The 13574-nt window shown below is 45.5% G+C and overlaps 1 protein-coding gene across 2 annotated transcripts; it reads left to right on the forward strand.

Annotated features, from left to right (window-relative positions):
- Nucleotides 1–3140: 3140 nt before the first annotated feature.
- znf395b (zinc finger protein 395b) lies at nucleotides 3141–13158 on the forward strand. Of its 2 annotated transcripts, none has more exons than XM_030404738.1 (10): nucleotides 3141–3444; nucleotides 5807–5980; nucleotides 6871–7025; nucleotides 7116–7228; nucleotides 7552–7751; nucleotides 7835–7935; nucleotides 8302–8593; nucleotides 10875–10964; nucleotides 11152–11258; nucleotides 12279–13158. In XM_030404738.1, exons 2-10 carry the CDS (start codon nucleotides 5855–5857, stop codon nucleotides 12388–12390), a joined length of 1296 nt encoding a protein of 431 aa, XP_030260598.1. In that variant the 5' UTR covers nucleotides 3141–3444; nucleotides 5807–5854; the 3' UTR covers nucleotides 12391–13158. The 2 variants fall into 2 exon arrangements, with proteins under 2 accessions (XP_030260598.1, XP_030260596.1); XM_030404736.1 differs by having other exon boundaries at nucleotides 3142–3444; nucleotides 8299–8593.
- Nucleotides 13159–13574: the final 416 nt, after the last annotated feature.

Here is a 13574-nt window from a genome sequence, read left to right on the forward strand (position 1 = left end):
TTGAGAAGCCAACCTTTCCACCTCATCCCGGCTGCATGTGACGGGATGGGAGTGGCACTCGGGTCTCGCTGAGAATTCAAAGTGAACCAAAGGTCACGACGCAGGGTGGAGTCGTCATTCCTGTAACGCCAGTCGTCGAGCCTGTTGTCTCCACGCTGATCCACTCAACTGTCCAAATAAAACACACCCAAGTGCGACAACACCGGTGTCAGCCATGCTGCCTCTCTCTTGCCGCTCCACATTAAAGCCTTGACAACCTGTTTCCTTTTCTTTCTTACGAGCAATGATGTCTTCTTAAAGGGACAGTTCACCACGCAGTCACATGGTTTCACTGCTACCTGTATTTCTGTTCATCCATGCAGATAGTTTCGGTGTGAGCAGCTGATTCTTTCAGAGATATCAGCTCATAGAGATGAGAGAGATTTCTGTATCTGTGTTTTGGTGGGCGAGGCAGCGGGGATGTCCCACATTACAGTGCAGTACCACACCCACACAGTCCTGATGGAGCTGACAGGTTGAGATTTGAAGATTTGAAATTGAGTTGTTATGATTTTTAAGTCTGTCAAATGAAAGGCAATAAAGTTTGAATCATTCTGTTGTAGATTTGGATGGAACCTGTTAATATTCTCCTCAGTAATGAACTGGTAGACAGGTGTTACCTTTAACTAGTCCCGCGACTGAAACCATGTCCACAGCAGTCGGTCCACCACTCTGGTCCAGACTGAAACATCTATATTTCATAATTTCTGAGTAATAATCCTCTGACTCACTGCTGCTCTGATGTTTCCTCTGGCGCCACCATGAGGCTGACACGAGTTGTTTTGTGGTAAACTGCCTCAACAACTGTCTGAAGGATTCGGTCCGTCTGTTATTTCAAGATGACTCTAATGATCCCCTGACTTATTTCTAATAAAAAAGGGTTAATATTTGTGGTTTGGACTGAAAAGCCTCAACAACTGTTTCATGGATTGTTCCCACCAACAATCCTCCGACTCCAACTAGTGTCATCACAGCTACATACTTTGGTTTACGACTAAAAACATTCAACACCGATGACGTTCCCATCAGCCTCGGCTGTATTTCGCTTTTGTGTTAATCTGCAAAGGTAAACATTTAACCTGCTACACGTTAGCATGTTAGCGATGTCATCCTCTAGTGTGGCTGCAGACTCTTGGTGCTGTTTAAAAGCAGATGAGCTTTTATTTCTAACATGACCTCAAATTGGACGGCAGCCAATAAGGATCCAAACACCACCCGTCTAAACCTCGACCGCACCACCCTTAAAATCATTAACACCGGCTGTACAACAACATTAATGTCTGTTAGAATCTTCTGTCTGGCTTTTGTAAATTCACTGTCTCTTCATGATGTAAATGTCGAGGCCGGAGGAGTGAACACGGCGTCGTTACTGATGAAGCTGCAGGAGGAGGTCTGTCTGGTTTAGGAGTCAGATTGGGACTAGGATTGTGTTTCTGTCTCTGTGTGTCGCTGCTCAGACCCTAAAATCCCTGCTGACTGGATGTCTGGTGGAGAGGGTGCAGACAGCCGACACTAATCCGGCCACACACACACACACACACACACACACACACACACACACAGACACACACACACACACTCACACACACACACACACACACACACACACACACACACACACTCACACACACACACTCACACACACAGTGTTTGATCTCAATCCAGAGAATGTATCACGTGACGTTGGGGGTTGATACGCTGTGTGTGATGCTATCAGCAGGTTTGGAGTTATTGATTAAAACTGATCATTGATCTTTATTCTTAGCACTGTAACTTGACTATGTTCTCATTATCCTTTAATTAAATATCAATATGATGATGTATAGTGATGACATGTTCAGGCTCATAGTTTAATTCTTGGTTACTACTAGAACATGTTCACACGATCTCACGTTTAAAAACACATCACTTTTCTCAGACTGTCCAGTTCTGCAGCTCCGTATTCCCCCTCTGTCTGAAACGCTCTGTTTTAGCTCCTATCTCTTTAAGGCCCCGCCCCCAAAACGCCCACTCTTCTCTGATTGGTCAGAGCACACACGCCTGAGCAACAGAGCAGCTGTGCTAAATCAACTCTCACCAGACAAACTAGACGCTAGATACAATTATGGAAGCGTGTGATGCGGTGACGCAGTGTGATGTCACAAAGTTACAGGATTAAAGGCGGGACTACTGGCGAGGCGTTCAGGAGCAGAGAGACCCTGTAGGGCTTTTTAAGATCTTTAGATATAGATAGATAGATAGATAGATAGATAGATAGATAGAGATAAAACCATATAAATAAATTCTGTCTGTCTGAATGAAGGCTGCAGAATGAAGCCAGTCTGTTGGCATTAAGTGTCTGTGTGGTTGAATGTTAGAAATGTTATAAGTCCGCTTCTGTCTGTCCTTCATTTCCAATCTGGAATCTTGGCACTTCAGGGCCACCGTAAAAAGCACACTTAAATATGTATAAAGTCAATGTGACAATTTTTACACTTGAAAATCAGATTTTTCACAACGACAAGCAATAAAATATATTGGTGACTTTATATTTTTATCTTTATTCTTTAACCGCTCATTATCTTTCTATCTGTTCTGAATTCCTTGGATGTGATGTCATCACGTAATCCTCCTTTATTCTTTTGTTTCATTTATTTTTATTTTTGCATTTACTTGCTTAAATTAATCATCTTTTATTCCTTTTTTTTACTTGTAATCTAATTTGATTTTTTGTGTTTTTACATTTGTCAGACTTGACTTCTTTGCGTTTGATTGTCTGTTGATCGTTTTATTTTATATAATATATATTTTATATATAAAGGTGTACGAGGACCTCTCTCTCCCTCTACTCCTCACTGTGTTTTATTATCTTGTGGAGCACATATATGTTGGATGGAGTTGTGTTATCACACTTTAATTGTTAAAAAGACAAAAAACAGTCTAAACATTATTTTTTTTTTTTAAGAAAATAAAAATGTTCTCATATTTATTTATCCAAAGCCAAAAGCTCGTGTGAATCAGGAACATCAGATAATAAACATTAATAACAGTCTGTTTGTTTCTGCATCAGACAGACATGCAGACAGACATGCAGACGTGCAGGCAGACAGACGTGCAGACAGACAGACGTGCAGACAGACACGCAGACAGACAGGATGCTGCTCTGGTAACCTCTCACCTACATCATCCTCTCGTGCAGCGGGCTGCAGGTCGACGTCTCTGCGCTCCGTCCAGCTGTCGCCGCCTGCATTGGTTCACCAGGCGGACGCACGTAGGCGCGTATCCGACCCACCAGCCCCCCTGCACCTCCTCCTCCTCCACCGGCCAGACTGAAGAGCCGGCGAGCGGCGGGACAGCCAGGCAGAGACGAACCGAGCCGAGCCGACCCGCTGCTGCAGCGGCTCCGACGGGACGGACCGGACCGAGGTGAGCCCGGTGCGGGTGTGTTGTTGTGTTGTTGTGTTGTGTTGGGTTGTTGTTGTTGTTGTTGTTGTTTTGTTGCATGGCGGACTGAAACGTTTCTGTGGCGGTGAGCTGAGGGGGGGGAGGGACGAGCCTGGTTCTGCTGGGTGGAGATCCGGATGATAAACTATCACTTCTGCCTGCTCCAACACGTCCGAACCACCAGAACAAAGGACGTTAATGTGGTATCAGTTCGGGGACAGTGCTGGTTCTGGACCTGGACTCTGGATCACCGTGTGCAACACGGACTCGGGGATTTCACCGCCTCGCGTCAGACGGAGCCGCTCGCGCCTCCGCGGCGCTTCTGAGCGATGACGTGATTGTTGTGTTTGTCGCGCGGCTCGGTTCACACATCACACCTGCGGCCCGCCGCTCACACCTGCGGTCACGTGACGCGTTTGGACCGTGAAAGTGTGTTTTGTCTGCGCGCGATGCTCAGGAGGAGGTTCGGTCCGGCTCCAGCAGGCCCACGAGCCCCCGGTCCGGCTCGGTCCCTCCCGGCGAAACTCGTGTCTGAACACGTTGTCAGAAAGGGGGTGTGTGTCTGCGAAACCAGAGCTCAGCCAATCAGCGGCCGCTGCCTGCCTACACTGCGCCGCTTGTTTACTACCGACGCTGGACGCTGATTGGACGAAAGGTGGGGGAAAATCTGGCTTTATGCTGCGTTCAGGTGCAGCGGAAAAAATGGGAGAGTTGATTTTTATCGCTGGAATCTCTGTGTTGACCTGCAATCAGTAATTATGATACAAAACACGTCATAGATATTAATTTAAAAGGAACTGATCACTTTCTGATGAAGCCACAATTTATCCAATTGAACAGTATAAGATGTGGAAGTTTATTGTGCTATTTTTCATCTTTATTTATATCTTTCAGTCATTTTATAGTATTGTTTGTTGTTTTGCACCGACAGACCACAGAAAATTCACCGTGTGTGAAAACTTATATGGCAAATAAATAAATAAATACAATTCTAATAATGATAATAAGACCAAAAAATAATCATTGTGTTGTAACATGTATCTTAAAGTCATTTATAAAAGTAAAGATAGTTTTGTTAAAATGTTTTGTTGGCAAAAGTAAACAAGCCTTCTGAGAATAGTCGGTTACTGGAGAAAGAGTCTTAAAGTATTTTGATATTTAATGTCTATTAAATATTAATTGATTATTGGAATATGTGAAATCTCTAGTGTTGTTTTTATTTATTCATTTATTTGCAGTAATTTGACCTCAAACTCTCGTCAGAAAAACTCCAGTCGTTGAGTTTGATGGCCCTAAAATGTCCACGATGCTCGAAACAGCAAATCATGAACAATTTGCATTGTAAAATGAATGAATGATTAAATATATATTAAATTCTACCATAGTAGTTTTATTTATATCAAGTTTCATGTTTGTAAGACATCATATATTTTTAAAACTCCTTTGTTTTCATTCCTTTAAGGGTCATTATAAGTATAAGTCTGTGAAACCACAATATTGTATCGGCTGGTTATGAGTCTTAAAGTGTCATCTCATTATTCCCACGTGCCCTGAATGCAGCGTTGCCCCCATTTTACCACTATGGGCCACAGGCCACAGCGAAGGCGCCCAGACGTCAGATTACGTCTCCGGGAACGCGTTATCGGTCACGTACTCTGCTGGAGCAGACGGCAAAATCTACTGCGAGATTTTGGTTGAGCCCACGACCCAAATCCACCCGAGTCTGAGTCCACGTCAGAGTCCAGCATCACACTCAAATCCTCTGTGCTGTGTTTCACTCTGCACTGTCAGGCAGAGAGATGCATGATGGGAGAGAGTGTTTGCCAACATATGTAAACATATCTGTTCATCTGAGACACAATATGTTTCCTCTGAGAGAACAGTCGTCCTCGTTGGGTCGTTCCTTCATCGTTTAACGCTTTTGAATGAAGCCGTCTGGATGTTCCTGCAGAAGTTGATTAAAGACATTATTATGCTGCATAAACGGGATTCAAACACATTGTTTAAAGGGGCACAAGTTCAGGCTGCCCGTCAGGAGGAGCACCTGATGATGTCATTTAGGAGGCGGGGGGGCGTGGAATGAAAGATACTGTTGACTTTGCATGATGGGAAATGTAGGATCCAGTGTTTCTGAAGCTTGGTTTGTAAACTGAGGATGCCTTGACCTCCACTCCTGTGATCATCATCGCTCTCTCCTCTGATTCGTCTCTTAGTGCAACACTGATCTGCTGTTTTGCTCTTTTTAATGAGCAGGTTTAGGAGCGTTGCTCTGTTATTGGCAGACGCAGTGAGATATTCTGGTCGGTTCAGAGCTCATGTCGGTCCCGCGGTGTCTCGTCTGCAGGGAGGTGTGACACTGTGCTGAGTCCCCCTCACTGTGTGCAGCAGCACCATGGCAGCTATGGGACCTGAGGACAGAACTGGATCAGAGCCAGGCGGGACGGCTGTCTGCCCGTCGGGACCGCGGGCCTGCATCTCTACAACGACGCACAACAGCAACGGGCGGCAGCAGACGGTGGTGAGTAGATGCAGAGACTGAGACTGAGACTGAGGGCAAGTTACTCTCAAGATGCAATGTAATATATTACTGAAATATTATTAATAACATGTTATTACTCTGTTACTGCTAAAAGAAATATATTACTGTATCGTGTTATCAGAATTCAGTCTTGCATGGCATTATGGGAACATTTTGATGATAGGATGAACATTAAGTTAACATCACATCAGCCGAATACTCACTAACATTTGAACAAACACATGAGGTTTCTGTAGAAGTTCCCCTCAGTCTTTATATGCAGCTAGAAGAACACACAGTAGAGTGCAAACCTCCGCCAGTCGGTGCAAATAAAACATATTTCAGTCTGCTTGCTCCAGATTTGTATTCGGATCCATAACTGATTATACTCGCTCATAGATTCCCGCCACCTGAATATTGTTTTCCGTGCATTATTTCCTGGGAAATTAAGAAAAATGTTGAACACGTCGTCCGTTGTCATGTTGAAGAAAATGAGAAGAAAACACTGAAAGTTAACGAGGTAATTTTTACAAGTTTTGTGGAAATCCTCTCGACACTGTGTGATTCTGCTGACAGATCGTTCTGGAGTTGATTTAATTTATTCATACTGAGTCGATGTGATAGAAAACATCACGTTGTATATAAATGGAAAATAATACATAACACACATTCTACATTTTAGTTTGGGCCCTACAAACCTTCCCTATCAGCGGCCGGCACCATGCAGTGGTCCTGGCAGGTCGGGCTGTCTGCAGGCGGGACGCCGCAGATGGACAGGAAATACTTTCTTAACCGCTTTAATCACGGCGGCACAGAGACTCGTCTCAGCGTAACAAAGACTCACGTACTCGTCCTAACAGAGATACGCTGACTGTTACCTGTGTCTGAAGGTGTATGCAGGGAGCTGTGTCCAGGCTCACACAGCATTCATGGAGATCGGGCATCACAGGAACAAGACGTCAGTTCACCTGCCGCAAGGGGTACAAACTGTGGGACCCACAATGCACCTCGGCAACGCGTCTGCCACCAGAGAGGCTGCGTACAGGTGAGGCTACAGAGCAGTGTGTGTGTGAGAGCGTGCTGGTCGTCATGGTGATGGAGGCTGAGCTGAGAGCTTCCTGTGTGTTGTCTCCAGCTTCCGCAGTCCAGAGTCGGTGGAGATGGATGAGATCATGGCCGCCATGGTTCTGACCAGCCTGTCCTGCAGCCCCGTGGTCCAGAGTCCTCCACAAACAGATCCTGGACCAGGTGTGTCTCCGCTCAGCAGCACACAGTCTCACCTGCTGGTTATATTTACTGGTTTATTATAAAGATGCCAGATTCACATTTTGAGCTTTTTTGATTTTTTGTGAACATTTTATTGAATGATTGTTAACGTGTCTGAGGAGACTCACAGCAGCAGCTGTCTAACATTATATGTAGTAAACACATTTACCTGTAATATAGATGACTTGCTAATAAAACCTTTTGGCTGAATTGTAAACAAGATAACAGAGAAGAAGTAGACACGTCCTGGTATTGAGAGGAAACAGTTCCTGTCTTCAGGTAAAGAGGTCTCGTTTGTTCTCCAGCCGGCTCGTCGTCACCGGCTGACATGGAGTGTGGCGGCGGCGAGCTGTCCGACAGCGGCAGCAGCGGCTACTGGAGCTGGGACCACGGCAACGTGAGCCCCGCCCCCTCGCCGTCCGTCACCGAGCTGGACAGCAGTCCTGATGAAGGCCTGCACATGGAACTGGAGCAGGGAGATGAGCTTAATGCCAAAAAGCCAAAGGTTTGTGTTTCTTCTACGTCTTTCTCTTTGTCTCCTGTCCCAGCCTCCCTGCTGAACCTCACCTGTGCTGGTCTCTCTCTCAGAGCTCGTTCAGAGGTGTGTACAGGTGTCTCTGGCCCAGCTGTGGCAAGGTGCTGACGTCTTCAGTTGGAATGAAAAGACATATCCGTGTGCTGCATCTGGGGTGAGCTGGAACACTTCTGATTTCACACAAACAGTCAGTTGTGTTGGAGTTTAGGAACAGATATCAGGATGATTTTGTTTTCAGTCAGTTATATCAGATGTTACTCGTAAACTAGAATATAAAGGAGTTATCGAGTGTTTCAGGGATTTGACGTTTTGTTTCCCGGCTTCCCATCAGACCTCCAAACGCAGACGGTTTAGTTTTCTGAGCTGAAAAACAACATTAAAAAAACAGGAGGGAATAAAATTTTCAGGTTGTGGAAGAGCTCTGACTGAGTTACAGGACGTGATGAAACATTTTGGGGATTTTATATCTGGGCCACAGTGAAAACAAACAACTCACGCTCTTTCCTCTCACACACAGCAGTGGGTCGGATCAGTCCCAGAGAGAAGAGGACTTCTACTACACCAGGATCTCCTGTGAGACGGCGGACTCCAGCTCCGCTCCAGCTCCCTCCCAGCAGGCTCTGGGCCAGGCCTCGTCCTCTCATCTCAGCTGGGCCTCCTGCGGTTCTCCTCCGGCCTCGGAGCTCCAGATCCCTCCGGCTCACAGGCCCAGGTCCAACTCCAGCTCCGGGCCCGTCCTGAGCAGGCCCAGTCCGCTCAGCCAGTCGGCACCCAGCAGCTTCTGGCAGATCCATACGGAGCATCTCTATCAGGTGGGTGCAGCTGCGTTGCTGTCTGACAATATTTATTTAATTCCAGCGGTTATTAAATGTGCAGCTTCACCCACGAAGATCAATAAACTGAAGCAGAATTCAGCTTTTTTGTCATCTGCAAAGTGGCTCCGCCTGCCAGGAAGCATCTGTTATATTTATATTATATTAAATATGATTATAGCATCGATTAGCACAGAACTTCTTGCTGACAAAGAGACAGTTCAGCTGTTTTAGACGTTAAGATGAAGATGAAGCGTCTCAACAACAGACACAACAGATGATGTGTCGTGTTGCAGTGATGTTCTGGTGGGAGTCACACTGGACTTGTGTTCTCTCGGCGGTGAAGATCCTCGTTTTTCTTTAAATAACCGCCGACTTTGGAGCGTTTGAGTTCCCGTCTGAGAGCCGGCAGTGTTTTTTTTGGGGTCTGAAATTGTCTTGAGAGCGATGGAAGGAGACAGAGCTGCGCCTGTTGGCATGAATTATTAAACGTCGTAGATTTTAGTGTGTGAACGCAGGAATTTACCTTCCAAACATCCCAGTTTTCCCTCAGAGGACAGTCTCGTCATGTAACCGGAGCGTCCGTGCTGCAGTCTCATGTCTGCAGCGTTGTCAGGTCCTCCTCGCCCGGCGCCCCCTCACTGATCACCCTCCAACCAGCCAATGAGCTACAACTTTGTTTATGCATCACAAAGCAGCACATTTCACTGGTGACCTGCATTTACCCCGAACCACTGAGGCTGTAAATGGATGCTTTGTGACAGTGAGAGAGTGCGCTCGCCCCGTTCCCCCGAATGGAGACGAGACTCTCTCTGGCCTACAAAGGGCCGAAAAACACAAAAAGATCCCGCGCTGTCTGTGGGAGTGGACGTACACAGATCCAGGATCAGACGGACTCTGTCATGCTACACGTTTTCTGGAATATGTCATAAAAAATATTCATGTTTCTGATGATGCAGATGTTAGAGAATGTGTCCATCTCCTGCCACATTTGTCTTTTGTCTGAGCGGTGACTGAGTGTGGGTCGGGGCTGCTGGTGGAGCAGCGTTCAGGGTCAGCTGTGTGTGTCATGGCTGCTGGCGGCTTGTGGCTTGAAAAGCCCGACCGCAGCGTTGAACTTACATTAGCACGTTTCTTTCCGACCCGTGCTCTCTGACTGTAACTCCAGGGTCGACACAGTGAATGCTCTCCCGCGTTATGTTCTGCTTTGTGGATATTAAAGCACTTTGGAGCAGTTTCTGTGTGTGTGCAGAGCTCAGGGCTGCACAGGGAGCAGAAACAGGACGGAGGCAGCGGGAACACGTTGGCGGGAGGAGATAATTTAATGTGTGGCATGTTGGATGCTCTCAGTTTGTTGCAGCGACTGGACAGAATCGAAAAAGCCATAAATGGATTAGTCAGAACAATTTGGCAAATCATCTGAGGCAAGACGGACTGAATCAATGTTTAAAGTTCAGAATGTGTGTTCTGGAGCAGGGAGCCAATCTGAACGGGTCAGCATGGGAGTAATGTGTTCTTACATCTCTGTTAGAGACGGAGCGGTAGAGCTGCTGGGATCATTTCAGATTTAACATACATGATTCAACGAGCTCTGTGGAACTTATGTGTTTTCCCGGAAGCTGTTCATGTTAGCAGACTCCATTTCTAAAACACAGTTAGCTGCTGATGCTCTGTTAGCAGAGCAGAGAGAGGGACTAAAGACATGTTGAGCTAACTGGCTAACGGTCGCTAACTACAGTTAAGGATAGGTAGCAGAGAGCAGCGGTTGTTGGTTGCAGCCTTCAAATTCTGGCCATATTTTACAAATTGCACCTTTTTGAAATACACAATAAAAATAAAAGTAAAGGTGAGCTGACACTTTAATACACTGCTGCCTACTTTTAAAAAGGACGTATACATTTTGCATGTCTTAACATCACTTTATGTCCAGCACCGAACAAGACAGACAGAGCAGCAGCTAGCTTGTGAAACTAGCGAAGCATTTAGCACCTGAACCGTCAGATGTATTTCTCAGGAGTTGATGGACAGATATTTGGAAACATGACTTTAAATAAATGCTAATGTTGCTCCGTGTCTGCTGGATGTGTAAGTCAGCCATACTGCATGTGTTAGCTAACATGGACGCCTTATTGACTCGTTGATTATCTTTTTTTTGGTGCACCCAAGTGGACAGAAAACCAGTGAAAGCAAGCAAATGCAACACGATAACTTGTCATATGAATCAGGTTGTCGTGCAGATGTACTGACTCGTGTGTCGTCTCCTCTCTCCTGCTGCTTCCAGGCCTGTAGCCCCGTCCAGGTCTCTGTGGCCTCCAGGAGCCCCGGCTGCCAGGCGGCTTGGACCCCCTCCACCTCCATCTCTAACACTCCGGTGGGTCTTCTGTCTGGTTCTGTTTGCTGTCCTGCCTAACAGACGATATAAACCTGCAGGAGCGTCAGTTAAACTCTGCTTTGAGGGTTAATTAAGACCTTTGTTGCATGTGAGACGTCAGTAAAACACAGTCTGTATATATTGTTCTGTTTCATGACGCCTGTTCTAACTCTAACCGTCTCTTCAGATGGTGAAACCTCGCTGCCGGTCCGTCAGTGTCGGTGAACAGTGGCTCCAACAGAACCGGCTACAGCCCATGAGTGCGTCGCCCTCCCGCACTCACTGCTCCTTCAGGTGAGGCACCGACCAGCTGACGCGTCTACAGTCATGCTGGTGGTTGAGCTAATTGCTAACGTGCTAATGTTTGGCAGGTAACATTTATGTTCCCTTGATAGTTCAGAGTGAACATTTGCTAACACAAAAGATAGCTGAGACTGACCGGAACGTCGGCCATTTTGCAGATGTTTAATCAGAAACCAAAGTATTAAAGGGACAGTTCACCCCAAAACACACAGAAGGAAACAAGAGGCTCGAGCTCGCGTCAGCTCAGGATGTAAACGTTAATGTCGTCCTCCTCGGCTGAGCTTTAACGCTGGCTTCGCTAGCTCTGTTAGCCTCGTTAGCCAGCAGTCATATTCAGCTGAGTTATACCAACATTACAAACTGTCTCGTGTTTTTTTTTAACTGACAATTTTGATCCGACTCCCAATTGAAGTCCGTGTGTCAAAATAAATATGGTTACTAGTAACTAAAATGTACAATTAATCGATCACTTTTTCTATAAAATGTCAGAATATCATGTTCATGCTCATCTCAAGGTGATGATGTCATCAAATGTCTTGTCTTGTCTGACTAACTTTCAAAAATCTAAAGAGAAAAAACAGCAAATCGTCACAATCAATAAGCTGAACGAGGGAATGTTTGTCGGGGATTCATCAGTTATAGTTGTCTGTTCCTGGTTTGAGGTTTAATGGTAAACTGAGGCTGTTATGATGTTTAAATGCAGATCAATATCAGAGAGGTGCCGCTGCAGAATTGATCATTCTTCTGTTCTCTGTGTTGCTGCCTCCGTCTTCATCCTGCAGGTTGTCAGGTTCATGATCCGCTCTGCTGCCGTCTGTAATATCACATTTTCCACCGCTCAGCCAGGGAAGATAAAACTGATTCAATCACGCCTTCGTTTGCTATCAGAACATTTTCCCCTCAGCCTCTTTTTTTATAGAGACTGATCACATCAAGCCTGTGTGTGTGTGTGTGTGTGTGTGTGTGTGTGTGTGTTCTCATCCACACACTGTTGTGTCCTCTCGTCTGCAGGAAGGGTCGCGGCGAGGCCAAGAAGTGCCGCAAGGTGTACGGAGTGGAGCGCAAGGATCAGTGGTGCACCGCCTGCCGCTGGAAGAAAGCCTGCCAACGCTTCCCCGACTAAAACACACAAAACAGCTGCACGACGGAGAGAGTGAGAGAGACGGAGAGGTGGATGGATGAATGAGCGATAAAAGAGACTTTTATCAGAGCGAGGATTTAAATCAGGGCCTGAGCGCCGTCACCAGAAAACAACTCTTCTCTTACATGTTTGTTTTTTTACTTTCAACCTGTTTTTTTTTGGTTTCTTTCCTAAAGAAATACAAATTAATTTTTTTCTGTATCTTTGTAACTTCCTTACAAACTGAAGCCGGCCTGACGTCGACCATGTGATGTGCTAAGCCTACGATACTCTCCCACGTTATCCAAAGGCCGTGTTGCTGCCCCCTGTAGCTCCCGTGTGTTAGACGGCTGCTGGTCCTTCTCTTCCTCCAGTGGTTACACCGTGGTTATGATGTAAATGATATTGTGTGCTTTGAGTTACATATGAGTATTTTATACCTTTTTTTTTTTCTTTTTTTTTAAAAATCGTCTTGTTCAGCCCGCTTATTTGGGCAGATTTAATGTTTTTTGGCACTTTGTTGGAATATAAACTCACATGAATAAGCTACATTTGGTTCGACTCAACCAAGTTCCTGTTTTCCTTCCTGCCCACATGTTGGCGTACGAACCAGTGTTAATGGTTTTATTATCCGTGAAGCTATGGAGTCGTGGCGGTGGGATTAAGCGTTAGGGGAATGAGTTTGTAATAGCAATAAAATAAACAAAAAAAACAAAAAAAAAAGAGGAAATATATTGTCAAACACAAATTAAAAAGCACTGAGAATTTGAAGCTGGTTTGTTTCTGTTCGTCTTCTTCACGACAGTCCACAAAACAAGTAGCAAACTATTTTATTGTCGTTTTTTTTTCTCTATACACATTTTGTATGACACTCAGAACAATGGAGTAATGATAGAAACGTGCTCTGAACTGTACACCCTGTTCACAACTTCCTTTTGTCTTTTTTCTGTGTGTGTTGAATTGACAGGGAACACACACACACACACACACACACTCACGTGCATACATCGTTACATCTCATCATTAAAACACTGTTAAGATGCAGAAGAAGATGCGACCTGCTCGAGGAGGAAAATATGAAGATAAACATAAACATTTATTTGTTTTTTTGTCGCCGAGCAGAAACAGCTGATTTCATCCTTCTAATCTCAGACGGAGCGTCAGAACCGAGTCAGACGGACTTAAGG

The sequence above is a fragment of the Sparus aurata genome, chromosome 22, assembly GCF_900880675.1.
Source record: "Sparus aurata chromosome 22, fSpaAur1.1, whole genome shotgun sequence".
Lineage (NCBI taxonomy): Eukaryota > Metazoa > Chordata > Actinopteri > Spariformes > Sparidae > Sparus > Sparus aurata.

Coding starts and splice junctions, on each gene's coding strand:
- znf395b (XM_030404736.1), top strand. CDS start 5,855: ATGGCAGCTATGGGACCTGAGGACAGAACTGGATCAGAGCCAGGCGGG. Junction 7,026..7,115: donor ACCAGAGAGGCTGCGTACAG/GTGAGGCTACAG, acceptor TGTTGTCTCCAG/CTTCCGCAGTCCAGAGTCGG. Junction 11,259..12,278: donor CGCACTCACTGCTCCTTCAG/GTGAGGCACCGA, acceptor TCTCGTCTGCAG/GAAGGGTCGCGGCGAGGCCA.